The following is a 19,618-nucleotide window of genomic DNA, read 5'->3' as shown; positions in this document are numbered from 1 at the left end:
ATTATTTTTTAAAAAAGAGGGAGGAGAAGAGAAGCATTTTCTCTGAAACCAACTAAGAACCTGGAGGTATGCCTTTCTGTTGACCAAATAAGTAAGCAACAATTAAATATATATAACTTTTACACCAGAAATAATAATGATGGTGATAAGATAGAGAGAAAACATACACACATAACATTTTTTCTGGCTATAAGGCTATAGGAAACTGCCTTAGGAAGCATCTACATAATACATTTTAAAGCACATAACACTATTTTAAACAAGAATCCTTGGAGCTGTAGTTTGTTTAGGGTGCTGAGGGATGTTAGGAGACCCCAATTCCCCTCCCAGAGCTGCAATTCCTAGAGTTTCCAGGGAAGAGGAATTGATTTCTAAGCCACCCTGAAAATTGTAGATCTGTGAAAGGAGTCTTGTAACACCACTCAGCCCCATTAAAAAAACTACAGTTCCCACCATACTTGGGTGGAAGCCATGACTGTCTAAAGTGGTGTGATGCTGCTTTAAATATATAGTGCAGATAGGGCCTTGGTTCAATACTGGCAACTGAGGTCCCAAGCTGAACGCCCATCATCTCCAGGTAGGTAATGTTCCCTTCCTGAAACCCTATTATGCCAATCAGAGCAGACAATATTGAGCTAGGTAAAGGGACCCCTGACCATTAGGTCCAGTCATGACCGACTCTGGGGTTGCGGTGCTCATCTTGCTTTATTGGCCGAAGGAGCCAGCGTACAGCTTCCGGGTCATGTGGCCAGCATGACTAAGCTGCTTCTGGCAAACCAGAGCAGCGCACGGAAACGCCGTTTACCTTCCTGCCAGAGCAGTACCTATTTATCTACTTGCACTTTTATGTGCTTTCGAACTGCTAGATTGGCAGGAGCAGGGACTGAGCAACGGGAGCTCACCCCGTCACGGGGATTTGAACTGCCGACCTTCTGATCTGCAAGTCCTAGGCTCTGTGGTTTAACCCACAGCGCCACCCGCGTCCCTCCAATACTGAGCTAGATGGGACCAATTATGGATTCAGCGAAAGACAGCTCCCTAAGTTGCAGCATCTACATGAACTGGCAGCAGCTGTCTGGGATTTCAGACAGGAAAATACCCAGCCTTTCTTGGAGATGATGGGGATTGAACCTGAGACCTTCTGCATGTGAAGCAGCTGCTCTGCCATTGAACTACTGCCCATCCCTAAAGGTCCCCTTCCGAAACCTTTCTGTGGGTGAGAATTAGCACACAAAACCCAGCAATTAGATATGTGGGAAGAATAAACAGAGAGAGAGAGAGAGAGAGAAAGCTCTATATTCTGCACCCAGCATGAAGACATGGAAATGACTCACGATATTCTGTTTAAGAAAGGAAAGAAAGAAGGAACCCCTCGCCTGTTTTATTTTAGTTTTAAGCATCTTAATGGGTTCTATATTTACTTGGGGTGGAACTGCAATTGCCACTTATCAGGGCTGTCTTCCAAGGCACTTTCAAATGGCAAAAGAACATAACAGCAGCTCTTTTCAGGCAAACAGAGGGGGGTGGAATCAGGATTGCGCTTGATGTCCTTGCTGCTGACCTCTTCACCTTCATCCAAAGCTGCAATCCTAAATACACTGAAAATAGGGAGTAAGCAGCTTTGAACCACATGGGGTTTCCTCCAATGCAAACCTGCATAGGATTGCACTTTGTAAGTTTCTTAATTAAACAGATACACACTAAAGCCTGTTCTCCAATATGGTAGGAACATAGGAAGCTGCCTTATACCAAATCAGACTGCTCAGTATACATTGACCGACAGTGACTTTTTTCAGGCAGGAAGTCTCTCCCAGCCCTGCTTGGAGATACCAGGGATTGAACCTGGGACCTTCTGCATGCAAAGCAGTTGCTGTGTGAGTGTGTGTGTGCACCTGTCGGCATCTACAGCAGTATACTGGTGGTCTTTGTTCAGATCCTTTGGAAGAATGCTTGGAGGATGAAGACAAGGACCACAAATGTGATCCCACTCCTGATCTCAAACAATATTATGCTAAAAGGGGCTAATATGCTCCTTCAGCACAAAGGTATAGATTACAGGTAGGTCAAAATGGAAAAACCAAGAGAAATAGAAATTGACCAATTTGCTCATCCCTGTGGGAATGTTAAGGAAGGTAGGAGAGGATATTTTGTTTTGATATTATCCCTCCTCACTCATGCTAGTGAATAAACAGCAAAGCACATTTGCTTTGCAACTTATTGGAAGTGAGTTGGTGATTCGTTAGAATCTTTTAATTAAGCAATCCAGTCTCCCTTGTCCAGTCTGGATTGTTTCTGGTAAGTTTCCCCTTTTATTTCCCTCTTAAAGTAATAACAACAACACAACACAACACAGTCTTCTTTAAAAGTAAGAATAAAGTTTTTCTCACATTCAGTTCACAGCAGTAATCTGAAGGCAGGGTTTATCTTGGGCTCCATCCTATGTGAATGTTGAGCCATGCACTTATTAAGAGTCAGGAGAGTCAGGAGAGTCCAAGAGTGAGAGTAAGAGAGAGAGTCCAAGGGAGAGATGGTTGTGTGGCCAGCGCTTTTATCTGGTCAGCTAGGTCACGCACAGAGGGAGGATGCTCCAGAGCAGGTATGACAGGAAGTCCTCCGTGCCTGGAGCCACATTCCCCTGTGTGTTCCTTCTAGGCAACAGGAAAATGTTGTACTTGACTGCTCTAGTAATAGTACATCCCACAATCCCTACATGTAAAGGATAGGTGCTGCCACACCTGATTCCGGTATCATCCTGAACTGTAGTCCAAAATGTCTGGAGAGCACCAGATTGCCGAAAGCTGGCCTAAATTAACATTTCAGGCCTTAACAGCAGAACACAATAGTCTCTCATTTATCACCAACAATTCCAGGCATTTTCCCTGCCAGATACCCAAAACGTTCCTGCAGACCTGTTCCACAGCTACCTCCCCAAAAGCTGTTCGGTTGCCCATATAAAATACAAATTGTGCTGTGATTAAATCAGTGTGGGCTGCTGTCCTGCTGATTTCCTCCCCCTGGGGGAGCAATTCTGCAAAGTGATCTTTTTCCTGACTTTTAAAATGGCCCGCATTTTGTCTGAAGTGGGGGTGGGTTGGGGATCATGAATCCAACACCAGTGGAAATTAAAAGGTCAGACTTCTTAGTCCCATAAGGAGGTGGAAATTCATCCCACCTCTTTGCTGGGCTGCAGCTGGAAAGCCACAGCTTAAAAGTCACCACTGGTGAGAGTCATATTGCTTATATTTGGGATTAAATATAAATTAATTAATTTCTCCCCCTCAGTTAGAACCAAAATAATTTACTTGCCTCAAAGAGCAGAGTTACTTAATTATCAAACTGACCCAACAAAGCTGTTTTCAAAACCTAAGTGAAGAGCACCTATTATGGTATGTATTTTTGTGTTTTTATATTGTAAACTGCCCTGTAATCCTTGGATGAAGGGCAGTATAGAAATTTAATTAATTAAATTAATTAATTAATTATAATGCAGAGGTTGTGCATCAGCCACCATCTCTGCTAACCTCAGTAGGAGGATTCCAGGAGTTCATCCAGGTTTGTGTTACCACTGGGAAACAGAGGCACAGTGGAGACCTTTAAGAAATATGGTTTGTTTTACACATATTTGGTCTTCAGTGGAGGGCATGCAAAACATTACACCCCCCAAGAGTTTCTCTCATTGCCCCTCTCATCGCTTCAGCAAGCTGGGGTCCAAAGCAACAGTCAGGCACGGCTCCTGCAGCCTCCTCCAGCCATTGGAGTTCTCTCTCACTTCTTTCTTCTGGTTCCCAGAACTCCTTACCAAAAAAACACTTTCCCTTCTGTCTACTCATACACACCCCTTTCTCCAGTGTGACACCACTCCTCCTTTAACCTCACCCTCCCAACTCTTCTATTTCTTCTGCTAACTAACACCCAGCTGGGGGCGCAGGGGGGAGGACAGCACCTGCATAGTCAATTGTTCTTTAACGGCCCAGCACTTATTTTGTCTGGAACAGGGGTCAGCAAACTTTTTCAGCAGGGGGCCGGTCCACTGTCAATCAGACCTTGTGGAGGGCTGGACTAAAGGGTTTTTTTTGGGGGGGAGTGAACAAATTCCTATGCCCCCAAAATAACTGAGAGATGCATTTTAAATAAAATCACACATTCCACTCATGTAAAAACACACTGATTCCCAGACCGTCTGCAGGCCGGATTTAGAAGGCGATTGGGCCGGATCTGGCCCCCAGGCCTTAGTTTTCCCACCCATCATCTAGAACAGTGTTTCCCAACCTTTTTTGGGCAAAGGCACACTTGTTTGATGAAAAAAATCTCGAGGCACACCACCATTACAGCCCCGTGACGTCAGCGCGCAGCGTCACGCCGGGAGGGACGCACGAAAGTGAAAGTTTCAATTTTTCCCCTCCCCCTTGCCGGGGAACCTCCAAGCTTTGGGGGTGGGGGGGGGAGGCAACAAAGCGAGGGACTGAGGGACGGCGGCAGCTGAGGCGCCGGCGGCTGTTGTGGTGGTGGCGGCGATAGCGGGCGGAGGAGGGGCGGCGGCGGGGCCGAGGTGGCCGGCGGCGGCGGGTGGAGCAGGAGGGCGGCCGAGGCCGGTGAGGGAGTAGGGTTGCCCGGGGCTTGAGGAGCCGTCGCCGGGAGTTGCTGCTGCTGTTGTTGCTGCTGCTGCCCGGACATGCCGGCCTCCTCCTCGTCCGCTGTCTCGCGCTCCTCCCTTTTGCACGCGCTGCCCCGCCGCCGCCCCATTGGCCAGGTCCTGTCAGCTGATCCTGTGTTATTTCCTCTGTGTGTGTGTGAGGGGAGAATGGAGAGAGAAACCTCGGCACCACCACCGTGGAGCCGCCCCCGGCTCGACGCGGATCCTCGCCGCCGATGCCCCGCCTCTCGCCGCCCGACTCACCCGCCTCCCTCCCACGGCACACCAGCCAACGTCTCGCGGCACACTAGTGTGCCGCGGAACACCGGTTGGGAAACACTGGTCTAGAACATATGGGGCACAGGTTTTCAACCTTTTTGAGTCCATGGCTCCCTTGACCAACTACATTCTTTCTGTGGCTCCGCTGTGGCAAAAAGGCGCTCCAAGCCTCAGAAGCCCAGTTATGTCACCCCTTGCCTGCATAACTGGCAGCCCCTCACCCTCCCTTGTGAAGTGATCCCTCAGCCTCCTCTCCTCTCCCTCTCCTTTGGAGTCTTCCAGGCAGCCACCGTCACCCTCACCCAACCCCCAAAAGAGGTGCCTCCGCATGCCGCCCGACAGGGGTCTGCAAAGAAGATGCCCCCAGCCTTAGCAGCCTGACGGAGACTGGCCCAAAGTGAACCTGAGGCCAGCACTTTACTCCCCTTGGGAGGCAGAAACTGGCGCTGATGGGCCTGCATGGAGGAAAGCCTCCGCTTTGGCACCAGACACTCAGCTCCCAGGCAGGCCTTGTACACAGCAAGCACAAGAAAGGCCAGCACAGTGCCTGCCTGCCTGCCTGCCTGCCTCCCACTTGTCTGTCCATTCCCAACAGCGAAGGCTGGCTGGCTAGGCTCCCCAACCCACTTGCTTACTCTGAGGCTGCCTCAGCTGCTGGCAACCAGCACCCCCTGGGCAGCCCCAGAGGCACCAACAAGTGTCACCACCCCCATTGTTCTGCCCAGACACTGAGATCCAGCACTGAGGGCCTTCTGGTGGTTCCCTCATTGTGAGAAGTGAGGTTACAGGGAACCAGGCAGAGGGCCTTCTCGGTAGTGGCGCCCACCCTGTGGAATGCCCTCCCTTCAAATGTGAAGGAAATAAGCAGCTATCTTATCTTTAAAAGACATCTGAAGGCAGCCCTGTTTAGGGAAGTTTTTAATATTTAATGCTGTATTCTTTTTAACACTTGATTGGGAGCTGCCCAGAGTGGCTGGGGAAACTCAGCCAGATGGGTGGGGTATAAATAATAATAATAATAATAATAATAATAATAATAATAATAATTCTTCACATGGGGAGCATGAGGCCAGGGCTGCTGCAACAACAGCTGCACAAGCCTTTGGGAGGCAGAGACGCAAGAGGCATCCAAGGAGGGAGGGAAGGGAAGGGAAGAGGGATGGATATCAACAGCTGCTAGCCATGACAGCTGTGCTCCACCTCCATGATCAGAAGCAGTAATGCTTCTGAATGCCTGTTGCTGGAAACTGTGGAGGGGAAGGAAAGAGAGTCCACAACCTGCTAAGAGAGTCTCTTCTGCTATCGGACAGCTCTTACTGTCAGAAAGTTCTTCCTGACGTTTAGTAGGCATCTCCTTTCTTGTAACTTGAAGACACTGGTTCGAGTTTTAACCTCTGTGTCATGAGAGAGCAGCCCCCTCTTCTCAGAGCCGCTCCTTCCTCACCCACCATTGATATGCAGACCCAAATTAGCTTGCTTCTAGGGAATTCAGCCCTCTGTGGGATGGTGACTTAGGAGGGGGGGGCATTGGCTGCCCAAACCTCCCTTACAGGTTTGTTGTGGAGATAAAATGAAGAGGAGGAGGAGAACCATATATGTCACTGTGAGCTCCTTGGAAGAAAGGGAGTATGTAAATGTAATCAAAATTATTATTATTATTATTATTATTATTATTATTATTATTATTATTATTAACACAGAGAGTGGGAAAATCACATATGTCATCCTGAGCTCCTTAGAAGAAGAGGAGATTACAATAAAAAATTCCTTCCAGTAGCACCTTAAAGACCAACTAAGTTAGTTCTTGGTATGAGCTTTCGTGTGCATGCACACTTCTTCAGATACACTGAAACAGAAGTTGCCAGATCCTTCTATATAGTGAGAAGGTGGGGAGGGGTATTACTCAGAAGGGTGGTGGGAATGGGTGATTGGCAGATAGCTGAGATGAGCCTGAGTAATACCCCTCCCCACCTTCTCACTATATAGAAGGCTCGGACAACTTCTGTTTCAGTGTATCTGAAGAAGTGTGCATGCACACGAAAGCTCATACCAAGAACTAACTTAGTTGGTCTTTAAGGTGCTACTGGAAGGAATTTTTTTATTTTGACTATGGCAGACCAACACGGCTACCTATCTGTAACAGGAGATTACAATGTCATTTTTAAATAATACAATTTCCCCCCCCTGCTGAATCTGGAGCATGGATAATGTGAGAAAAGAAATAATATGCCACAGTTTTCTTTAACCTAGAAATATAAATGGGGATGAAGTTTTTTTTTTGCTTTATTTAAAAGTTAGTTTGCTTTCATAATAAAATAAATCCTCAAGGCATTTGGTTATGCAATGTCAGCAGAATCCTTCCTTCAAAATAAGGGCTGCTAAATCTGTTCGACAGAAGTTGCTTCCCTTTCGTCTATGAAAACTCCTCTCTCTCTCCAACCCTTGTGCTAAAGATAAATCCTTTGTTGATTATTAGATGTTAGTTGCAAACATTTAATCAGAAGGGCATCCATTATCTCTGCCGCTATAAGTTGACCCTTGTGGTTTCCAGCTCCTGCTTCCTGGAGAATGGGGCAGACATTTAACTCAAGACAAAGGCAATGTTCCCTCTTAGACCACTTTCCCAAGAACAGTGTATTCATAAGCCACATCAGGTTCTTACGCACAAAGTGGAAGGATGTAATTTATTTGGTCAATAAAACTAGTCTTACCACACCATTGAGGGCTTAAAAAAAACAAAAACTTCACATTTTGCACTGAAAACAAGCACATACCTACGTAGACTTAAATAAGTAGAACAAATCAGGCAAAATCTGGGGAAAACAGACCACAGATACCAAAATACTATCATAGGGTTTGCTAAGAGGTTTTAGTGAACAGGAGTATCACAGTAGCCTGGTTTGCACATAGCACTAAACTATGGTTTATAAAACATGGTTTAGGTTGCTCGCCCAAGGCAGGCCCAGAAGTTTAACTATGGTTTACTAACCAACCACACTCATGGTTTGTGGTTAGTTAGTGTCAAGGGAATTGGGGTTGCTTGTGTGTAAACCTCCAGCTGTTCCAAACTGCTTAAGGGGTGGTTGTGTCTTTCCCTGACTGAGCAGCCCTTGCCGCTGCTGCTCAGTCGCTAGCAGAATCCGTGAGTGGGCGTCTCCTAAATTTCCTCCAGCATAAGAATTCCTTAACGGACAACCTTCGCCTCGCCTCTCTGCGCGGAAGCCTTCTGCGCAGAGTGGGCGTGCCGAGTGGTGGTCCTCCACCCTCCTCACTGACTTCACTGGAAGAGTCTCGGAGCCTCACCTCCGAGATGCTCTCTGCCTCTCCCTTCTTCCTGGTGTCACCTGGACTTCCTTCCCCAGATGACGTTCTCTCTCTTCCCTTACTCGTTCCCTCTCCTGCAGAATCCGGGAGCCTCGCCTCTCCCCTCTGCTCCGATGTCAGTTCCCTGACAGTTAGCCTTGCTGTTAACCAGAACTTAGTGTTGCACGTGAATCCAAATGTTGAGCTGTATTCAGTGTTAGTTCTGCTCAGAGTAAACCCACTGAAAAGAGTGGACATGACTAACATAGACACATTGATTTCAATGTTCTGCTTGGTAGAACTTATGTAGCCTAAGCTTTGGGAAAAGCATCCCAAGAGTGTTCCGAATAACTCAAGACTGTGCTTCCATACCGTGTGGAAGCTCTTAGAAGCATCAGTTGCACTTTAAAATGAGAAACTTCAATCTTCTCTCATTGCACTGACATCAGTATAAAAACAGGTCTTCATTTCTTCTACACTCATCTGTCTTTTATACAAGAAATGAGTCAAACTTTCCTGACATTCAAATTACTCTGAATCAGCCAGACTTTAATGAAGCCGTTTCATGTCGATTTTTGATTTCCAGATAGGAAAAATGTAAGGGAAGCTCCAATGCAAGCAAATGTTTGACTTTGAGGTCTGTTCTGCTCTTACCTTGTTAAAGACAGGCTCTTGCCATATAATCCTGCCCACTACTCACTGCATTCAACACTGGAGGCTATGATATGCAACCCACCACTATGCACAATAGGCTGGGGAATGAGATGGGGCTTTCTTCCAATGTCCTACTCAGGTTGTGCAATCCCCTCCCTCAGGGGAGCCTCAGTTCTGCAAGATGGTCACAGCTGGCCACTGGGATGCTGGACTAGATAGGTCTTTGGTCTGATCAAGTGCAGCTCTTCTGGTGTTCTCAAGCAGGGTGGGGGGAATCTTTTTCAGACTGAGAACTGCCCATTCACAACTGGGCAACCTTCCAGAGGCAAGGAAACAGTGGTCAGTGCACCCAGGGGCAAGAAAGGTTGGGCAATGAATGTAAATAATTGCATTTATATGGTAGGGCGGATGCTTTTGAATTCTGGTGCTGGAGGAGACTCTTGAGAGTCCCGTAGACTGCAAGAAGATCAAACCTATCCATTCTGAAAGAAATCAGCCCTGAGTGCTCACTGGAAGGACAGATCCTGAAGCTGAGGCTCCAATACTTTGGCCACATCATGAGAAGAGAAGACTCCCTGGAAAAGACCCTGATGTTGGGAAAGATGGAGGGCACAAGGAGAAGGGGACGACAGAGGACAAGATGGTTGGACGGTGCTCTCAAAGCTACCAGCATGAGTTTGACCAAACTGCAGGAGGCAGTGGAAGACAGGAGTGCCTGGCGTGCTCTGGTCCATGGGGTCACAAAGAGTCGGACACGACTAAACAACAACAAATTCTAGATATGCTCACACACATCCCTCTCTATCTTCCATCCAGGAAAGCAAGAGGAATGATAAGAGTTCCAAGGATGCATCCCAGCCAAGCAAAAACACTTGAAGGTTCAAAGCAGGGCTGGTGAGGGTGTGGCCTGGGAGAGGGGGTGTGGCCTTGGTAAGGTCCCAAGGGCTGTTCTGTACCACTGAGCATGCTTTAGATTTTGCATTATCTCTTTGTCTCCAGTAGGCCAAATTATCAATTCTCCCAGTTGTTTCCCCAGACTTTCCAGACAGTGTCAAGCAAACAAGGCTATTCTCCTTTCTCTCGTCCCTTCCACACACACATAGAGGTTTGACACAGGTCTCTCCCTAACATTTTCTTCAAGAGCCACCAGGAAGCTCCCCCAGCTGTCACCCTTGCTTACCAAGCCAATACAAATGGTTCTAATTCTGCTAGGAGCTAATCACCACCACCTTGTCTTCTTCAAGTGAGCATTTCTCCGTGGGCATTTGGAGTTAACTGCACTTCCATTTCAAGTAATCAGGGCATGTTCTCATACCAGGAGAACATTCAGCCAAAATGGGGGGAGGGGAGGGAATGCCGCTGATTTCCCTCTTCCTCTTGATTGGGTTTTTAAAAATCTGAGTGGATATTTAGAGTCATTGTATATAACTTGATCAGGCCACAGCTGGAAATTTAGAAGTGCACTCTCAGCCTTCTACATGCTCCCAGAAAAGGGGGAAAAATCAACCTCAGTTCTGCAAGATGGCCACAAATGGAGATTTTCTTCATATTAAAAAGGGGTTAAAACCATTTTTAAAATCAGGTTTTATCCAAAAGATTTAGGGGTGGGTGACCTTTCACAGGGTTATCTGGTCTTGCAACTTTACAGCTCCTTTTATCGTATCATTGAACCTCAATGGGATGTATCAATTGGATGTATCCCATTGAGGGTTACACAAAAGAGGAATTAGAGAAATTCATGGAGAAGGCTGTCAATGGCCTTACCAACTCACCATGATGCCTACACTCTGGCTTCACAGTCAGAGGCAGTAGTGCTTCTGAATTCCAGTTGCTCGAAACCACAGGAGGGGAGAGTGATGTTGTGCTCAGGTCGTGCTTTTGGGCTTCCCACGGGCATCTGCTTGCCCACCGCGAGTACAGGATGCGGGACCAGAGGGACCATTGCCCTGATCCAGCAGGCTCTTCTCCAATAATAGTCGAACTCAAAATAAAACCATTGACATCGATGAGCTGAACTATCTCATGTTTACTGCAATAGGCCTACTTTGGGTATTACCCATTGCTTCCTATTACTTGGTGCCATGCAAAATGTCTTGGGTTCACAGAATTGTAGAGTTGGAAGGGACAGGGACAACAAGGGTCATCAAGTCCAGCCTCCTGGAATGCAGGAATCTTTTGCCCAACATGGGGCTAAAACCCATGTTTTACTCTAGCTCCAGTTTTTATACATATATATATATATGTGTGTGTGTGTGTGTGTGTGTGTGTGTGTGTGTGTGGATACGGGTGGTGCTGTGGGTTAAACCACAGAGCCTAGGGCTTGCCAATCAGAAGATCGGCGGTTCGAATCCCCATGACGGGGTGAGCTCCTGTTGCTCGGTCCCTACTCCTGACAACCTAGCAGTTCGAAAGCACATCAAAGTGCAAGTAGATAAATAGGTACTACTCCGGCAGGAAGGTAAACGGTGTTTCCGTGCGCTGCTCTGGTTCACCAGAAGCGGCTTAGTCATGCTGACCACATGACCCGGAAGCTGTATGCCGGCTCCCTCGGCCAGTAAAGCGAGATGAGCGCTGCAACCCCAGAGTCAGTCACGACTGGACCTAATGGCCAGGAGTCCCTTTGCCACACACACACACACACACACACACACACACAAATCATGATGAGAGGAAGGGAAAGACCTCTTAGAGAGCTCTTACCAATCAGAGCTCACAACACTAGGCTAGACTGGCAAGCAGCCTGACTTGAGAAAAGGCACATTCCTATGTTCCAGTGTCTTGCCAAGTAAATTATGAGTATAGCTATCTGGAGAGCTGTGGATAGATTTTGGCTGGCTAAGCTGATGGCTATTCATGAGCTTATAAAAAAGCGAGCTAGAATCAGGGGTAGGCAGCCAGTGGCCCTCCAGATGTCGCTGGACTCCAGTTCCCATCAACCCAGCCAGCATGGCTAATGGCCAGGGGTGACAGGGGCTATAGTCCGTCAACATCTGGAAGGTCACAGGCTCACTAGCCTGAGCTAGATGGTCCTTAATGGCTTGGAATATCTCTCCAAAGTTTGTAATGGAATACTTCAGTGTATTGGGAGTGGGCAGAGACAGAAAGACAGTGAAGGAGGGATGTTTGAAGTCTGGATGTGGGCAGAGACTATGGGAGAGAGCTGTGAAGCATCTTTAAGGTTGAGTGGCTCTCTTCTGGAATCTAAGCAGAGCCTTGCACATCAGGCTAATGTAACACCAGTGCACTGATTCCAGCAGTTATCATCCGGACACTTCCAGAAAGACAACAAGTGAAGCTTGAAGGCAGAGATCTTCCCCTTGTCATTTGTAACCAGCAACTTGTATTCAGAGGTACACTGCCCTTGAATATGGATGTTCTACTAAGGTATTCAGGGTGTGGGGATCTAACCTGGTGCAGGACTGGCTATTGTGCTCCTTGCTCTCAGACTATCACTGTGCTCCAAAGTGCTCTTGGTATATATTTGCAAAATAAAGTAAATGTAACAAAGGCACCATAGGCTTGGAGGGCTTTCTGGTCCAAAGGAAACCAACAGTGCAATCCTATGTCTAAGAAGGATTACTTAAATACGTTCAGGATCTCAGCCTTGATCCTTTACCATTGCCCTTATTTTCCCCAACATGCAAAGTATTGCAGGGCATTCATCATATAATTAAAATGACTGCAGAGCACGAAGAGATTCCCTCTCTTTCCCTAATGAATGAGCAACTGCAGCCTGCCCTCACTCTTAGAATAAAGAAGCTGAGTTTCCGAACAGGAAAATGGCAAGTCTCAAATGCATTTAAGTGAAGGAACATAAAGTACTGCGTTCCACAGCCACTGCACCCTTTTTTTAAAAAAAGGCCATAAAAATACACCATACTAGACACTTTCACAAAATTAAGAGGGGAGGAAGAGGGGTGGGGAGAGAAGGCAAATAAAAAACCAAAATCTTACAATTCAATTCAACTGGACTTACTCCCTGATCATGATGTTCTCCAGATGTTGCTAGACTGGGATTTGCCCACCAGCCCTGGCCAGCATGGCCAATGGCCAGGGCTGATAGGAGATGTAAGCATCTGGAGGTACCACATTGACCACCCCAGTAGATAGGACTCTGGTCCTGTAGAATTGTAGAGTTGGAAGGGACCCCCCAGAAGAAGAGTCCACCACCTTTGGAGGTGGTCCACTCCAGTGCTTTTCCTCTCGGGGTATGCAAGGGTACTCAGTACCAGTACTTTTCCCCAGATGTTAAAAGCGTGGCACTTACTGCAACAACTTCATGGTGGGAACCAGCACCTTTTCCTTTTCCTTCTTCCTTTTTTTTAAAAAAAGTGCTGGTCCATTCCACTGCCAAACATCAATTACTGCCAGAAAATGTTTCCTAAAGTTTAGTTAGAAACTTTCTTATCTGAATCCATTGATTCAGATCCTAGACTCTGGAGCAGCAGAAAATAAGCTTTGCTCCATCTTCCGTGTGTGGCAGCCCTTCAGATAGTTGAATATGGGTATCATATCGCCTATCCGTCTTCTCCAGGCTAAACATACCCAATTCATTCAACCATTCCTCATAAGTCTTGGTTTCCAGACCCTTGATCGTCTTGGTCACCCTCCTCCACACACATTCCAGCTTGTTGATATCCTTCTTAAAACATAGTGCCCTGATTTGGTTACAGTTCTCCAGGTGTGATCTGACCAAGGCAGAATCCAGCAGTGCAATACATGTTTACATGGCTGTTGGTCTCACTGAATTCAGGGTTTACTGATAGGTGAATAGATAAAGGGCTGCAAGCTTAAGATATCTAAATCTATCCCAAGTGAAGAGGAGAAAATGCATATCATACAAAATGTTTAATATATGTTCCACAAGTACATTTCCACAAACCCATACAATTCCCAGCTGTCACTAGAAAGAGTGGGCCTGCATTTTCTCCATCTCTTGGCATAAGTCCAGTGGCGACTTGGCTTTATTGCATTTTCCCTTTGCCTCTTCTCTCCACCTCAGAAGAGAAACTTGTAAATGATCATTGGTACTGGAGTCACATCCATGTAACTGCTAGATTTTATATTTTCAACGGAGGGCTGGGGACCACCATTAGTGCTATCTCTTGTCCTAGAAGTCTTTAGTTCATCCTGACATCATTTTTACCGCCTAGCAGAAGCTCATCTAATAAAACAACAGCAAAAAGCTTTGTGAGGCACCTCAAAGATTAACAATAAATAGCACTCATATCATACTATTAAGAAGTTGTCAACAACTTTCCCACAATGATCTCACTACTCACCTGGTGACTGCAGCACACCTTATTATTGCAAGGTATTGGAAGACTCTAAATGTAGACCTGTTTGAGACCTGGATCTCACAACTAAATACAAATGGACAAAGTGACAGCCCAGGTCCAAGAGAGTTGAACAGACAAGAAAAACACTACTCTTCAATCAACCTGGCATAGTTTTATGATATATGCAACATCAAAAAGCCTCCAGTGACACATGGCAACTTGTGGAGTTACCGTATTTTTTTGCTCTATAAGACTCACCTTTTCCCTCCTAAAAAGTAAGGGGAAATGTGTGTGCGTCTTATGGAGCGAATGCAGGCAGCGCAGCTATCCCAGAAGCCAGAACAGTAAGAGGGATTGCTGCTTTCACTGCGCAGCAATCCCTCTTGCTGTTCTGGCTTCTGAGATTCAGAATATTTTTTTTCTTGTTTTCCTCCTCCAGAAACTAGGTGCGTCTTGTGGTCTGGTGCATCTTTTAGAGTGAAAAATATGGTATATATTTGTTTAAAAACTGAAATGGCCTAAATGAAATCAAACAGGAATTTAGTGCTTCTGCTGGGGGTAGGTTTCTTGACTGTTGATTGCTCTTTGTATAAATAAGCAAAAACAATGGAAAAATCTACTTTTAAGATTAACATATTTATTATAGGCAGAAGCTTTTCTTGGTCTTCTAAACAGGGATGAAGAACCTTCAGCCTGCTGGTCAGTCTTGGCCCTGAAGGCTTCCCCCCCCCAAAAAAAAAGAACCACATGTCCATCTGTCAATCAGTTGGCATTACTGGGTGACATCAGCTGATGAGCAAGGTGGTGCAGTTCAATTCTGCTGGATGATGCTATGCCAGCAAGTATACTGTGGAGGATGTGCTGGCAAAGCAGACCCCCTCCCCCACCCCAACATTTTATTTATTTAAAACGTCCTGATGTCATCACAGCATCAGGTGAGTGACCCTGTACATCTGTCAAACTCAGCTCATGGGTGGGGTCAGGGAGATAAAGATCTGAGCCACTAGGCCAAACATATTTCCCACCACTTGTCAAGAAAGCCTGCCCCATAAGAGGCATGAAGGCATGCAGGCTATAAATCAGTCTTTCAATGTATGTAGGAGGTGCACACCCAATGTGTTTCTTGGGCTCATGATTCCAGTTCAAAAATGGACCAATGGTGCAGTTAGGCAGTTTAGATGGCAGTATGCATTACTTCAAAATTTGTTACTCCTCATTCTATTGACTGGGGTCCTGGTCTTCTGTCCCCAAAGCCATACTCTGATGGTCTCACTGCCGAACTTGCCACTTCCCTATTGCAACAATGGGGGGAGGGTGTGATTTGCATAGGAGAAACAGCAGACAGGTGTGTGAGCTTGACCCTTCATTGTTCTCCCCCATCAACTCCTATTCAACCATGTCTCCCTACCCACAACTCAATGTGGCAAGAAGGAATCTGAGAATGTAGTAATTGAGATGCAGATAGATGGAGGGAAATGGCCAGCGGGGGGGGGGGGTTAAGCATGCCGTCTGGCTCTGCAAATTCTCCCCTTTGCTGCTTTGAAAGGGATAACAAGTTTATTTCATAAGTTTATTATTCTAGCCAGAGGCCATGACAAACATGTATTAAGCAATAGTACCAACAACATAATACAAAACATGCATAATATAACAATCTGCAAATACTTTGCCAAGTTCCTGGGCATTAAAACAGTTTCCCTTTGTGCATCTCTTACAACTCAAATTCTAGCATTATTTCACCTTTTTAAAATCCAATTTGCCAACATCCATTATGTAAGAAAGAGAAGTTACCACAACCTCAAATCCAGTGCGATTTCAGATTAAACCTCTGAATCATCAAAACAATTTATCGTTATTATAGCTGACTCCTTTTTCCAGGTGTGTGTGTGTGTGTGCGCGCGCGCACGCACGCTCAGCCAGTGCATAGAGGGCCAGCTATTTGTTATGAAGATACTATTTTTACTTAAAAGAAATCAAACCATTTGTGCCAGAGTGTGCCTGATTGCTTGTGCTTTGTTTCAGAAAGGAATCTCTTGGGTCTCTAGATAAGGGGCAGGCTAACAGATAGAGTGAGGTCTTCCACCTGAGGTTGACCACAAATACAAAGTCTGTCTGCATATGGGACCTTGCTGAAGCAGCCATCCAAGACTGCAGTGGGCGTCACTTGGAAACAGAGCTCAATAAAGGCATTTCTTATGGAAACTGGTGAGATAACTAGCTCTACAATGCTCTGCTTTGAAAGGGAGAAGAATCAGTCCAAATTTTCCCTGAACACTCAGTCTGATCCCCCTGTAGCAAAAATTAGTTGCTTCTTGGAGATCCACAGAACACTTCTTTGCAAGATAAATATTATCTTTGTGGGGAAATAATGTGCCATATTGCAGAACAGACCCCCATTAGCAATAGATTGCATGTCTAATGGTTATGACAACCACACATTTCACCAGAGGGCAATCACTCTGTTATTGCTGTTTGTTTTAACTGACACTTTCTCTGAAACTCATTTGCAGCTAAGCAACTGTAAGCTCACAGCTTGGTTATAACTTTGTAGGAACCTTAATAAATCATGGCAAATTGGGCAGGTGGGAGGGGAGAGGAAGGAAGTTTAAAATCAACAGCGATCCATATCCAAAACTCCACAAACCATTTTCAAATAAAATAAGGAACGTTTATCACAAACACACCCTCTCCCTCTTCAAAGGTTTATTTACATTCACTCAGACTGAGTGTCATCAACCATGCAAGTCTTTTCCTATTTACACATGGCTAAGCATGCATGTCTTAAATGAATATGAACCACATTTGTCTTAAGCACAAGGGAAATTTTAGACACATGCAGCTCTCCAGTTCGAAATCCAAGACCATAGACACAAGGGAAATTTCAGAAATTTGCAATTCTCGAAATACAAATCCATGACCCTAGACACAAAGGTAATTTCAGGTAGGTGCAATTATCCAAAGTAATAATCATCCATGACTCCCAAAGTCACCATCTTACAAAAATGCCCATCACCACGAGAGCCAACCCGTCTCCCACCCCTGAGAGCTGTTGCCATACCACTGATTCATCCTTTCCTCTAGACTGCAATAGCAGCTACCAGACATTAAAAATTTGCCTTGGGACTTGTCCCCCCACTACACCAGCTCTCTGAAGGAACTTACAACCCAATGGGATGTTTGGGTGTAGAGAGAGCTTTGCAGTGTCCAGAGCAAGAAAACAGATGACAGGTGGCAACAGGAGCGTCAAAGGTTTGGGCAACAAAGCAGACAACTTGGACAAAGTCTCATGGGATGCACCCATCCAACTAACATAGAAGGACCACAGCTCAATAGTAGAGCAGCTCCTTTGCACACAAAAGGTCTCTGACTCAATCCCCTGCTTGAAACCCTGGGGAGCCACTGTGTAGAGAAGACTGAGCAAGGAGGACCAATGGTCTGACACAGTATAATGCAGTTTCCCATGTCCCTTTCCTACAGGAAAATAAGAGTGGCTGGTTGTTTTTTGGAGAGCACTTTCACAGCAAGATAGCAAAAGGAGTAAGATACAGAGGAAGTAAAAGGGAAGGGTGGTTTGGTGAGGAAAGCATTGGCATCCCGTTTAGCAAGCATGGAAGGCTTGTGGAGAATGGGACACAGTGGGAAGAACCGCCCTTTGGAATATAGCCAATGTCAGTTCTACTCAGAGAAGGCCCATTGAAATTAATGGATGTGCCTAGGTGATGCCCATTAACTTCATTGGGTCTACTCTGAGCTGGTTATGCTCCTTTGTAATCCACCTTTGAGTCCGCTTGCAGTTGATCACAGGAAGGTGCCTTGTACCAATTCCACCTAGTCTAGCAGTGTCTTTCCAGGGACACTCCCAGTCCTACCTGAAGGTGCTAGGGATTTGACCTGAACCTTCTGCATACATGGTGGATGTTCTTCTAAGGAGCTACAGCCCTTCTCCAAAACATAAGAGGCTGCCTTTGACAGCTCCTCTCCAGAGTTTCAGCCAGGGAAAATTCTCAACTCTACCTGGAGATTTCTAAACACAAAGCAGATTATTCACCACTGAGCTCTGGCCCTTCCTTCAATGTGGGATATATAATCCAAAAAAGAACCGGCACCCCAAAACACAAAAGTGAGCATTTTTACATTTCAGTTTAACCAGGCACTCCTATGCATCTTTAGTCAGAAGTTCCACTAAGTTCAAGGGGACTTACTTTACACGATCAGTAATGTCTATATTAGCAGGAATGTAATTCAGATAAGAAATTAATCTGTCTTGGGATCTTACTTTCAAAGCAAAAAAAAATACAAACAAAAAACGCAAACACGCTCCTGCGAGCAAATGGCATACAAGTCTCCCAAATGTGTGTTAAGTATGTGCTAAAGCCCTCTTTGACAAGGGAGAACGGAGGGGGCTCTTAAATCTCGAAAGGGAGCAGTTCCGGCGGGCGCCTTTACAGCACACTGGATAGAGGAAGGAAGAAAGAAACCGGAGGGCCAGCCAGAAGGCATCCGATCCCCACCGCCACCATGCGAACAACGACGACTGAGGAAGGTTTGGGGAGAGCGGCTTCTACAGGATCAGCACCATGGAGAGAGCTCACTGAGGGCATGAAGTAGTAACAGGAGTCCGGAGCCGCTCAGAGTACAACCAGCGAAACGGCTGCGCGTAAAAGCGGAACGCAGCGATAAGCACCCTGGAGAGCACTCCAGGCGCCCTCTTACCAGCTGCCGCTATTTTGTCGCCTTTTGACCCAGCAACCTCCAACCAAAAGCATCGTCCTTTCGACCCCAGCACTCTTGAAACGCTTCTGTGCCCATCGTGAGGTTTCCCTGTGCCCTTGGTCCGTCCTCCTCCCGCTCTGCGCTCTTACCTGTCGTCGTTTTGAAAGCTCTGATCCCCCAGGAGCAGGTCCCGGAACCGGTAGCGAGGCGGCAAGGGAAGCACCTCGGAGTCCAGCTCGTTCATCGTCAAGGAGGAGATGTCCAGGATGACCCCGCTCTTCTGCTTGTTGGCGCCAGCCGTGCCGGTGCCGCCGCTTCGGTAGCCGCCAGTTGACGGCTTCAGCCTGCGAGGAATAGAGGGGCGAAGAAGATGAGAAGATGGAGCAAGGCTAGAGACTGTGCTCTCCTTTCCTACCCGCTGGACGGAAGCCTTGGCGGAGGAGGAAGGCGACTGCCCGCCGTTCAAAGACCTCCTCTGCAAAACTGGCTCCGGAGGCGCGTTCCCCGCGGATCTAACTTAGATTTCCTTTGGGGGTTGTGTGGAGTTGATTCCCTGGACTGCAAATGAGACACCGCTCTCTCTCTAACTGGGACACTCCAGCCCCCCAAATAAACATGATCTTCCAAGCCCCATCCGGCTTCGCATCCTTCAACCTCCCCTTTTGATAAAAGGAAAAACACGCTCTCGTTCTTTTAAAGGACCCTCACCAGCTTCCTTGAAGCACAGAGGGGTATAGGCACAGTTTCTGTGCCTTCC

General features: G+C 46.5%; 1 protein-coding gene across 10 annotated transcripts in view; it reads right to left on the bottom strand.

The window, feature by feature from the left end:
* KCNT1 (potassium sodium-activated channel subfamily T member 1) overlaps window positions 1-19,618 on the bottom strand; it is a 200,063-nt gene that overhangs the window by 150,063 nt on the left and 30,382 nt on the right. For all 10 annotated transcript variants that reach the window (XM_083485752.1, XM_083485755.1, XM_083485754.1 and 7 more), the window contains exon 2: window positions 19,011-19,205. In XM_083485752.1, the coding sequence (XP_083341878.1) occupies window positions 19,011-19,205 (195 nt within the window). The remainder of the gene's footprint in view (window positions 1-19,010; window positions 19,206-19,618) is intronic.

Source organism: Podarcis liolepis (genome assembly GCF_965112155.1).
Source record: "Podarcis liolepis genome assembly, chromosome: Z".
In the NCBI taxonomy this organism is placed as follows: Eukaryota; Metazoa; Chordata; class Lepidosauria; order Squamata; family Lacertidae; genus Podarcis; species Podarcis liolepis.
Note: the sequence above shows the minus strand (reverse complement) of the source record. Positions and strands in the feature narration are given on the sequence as shown.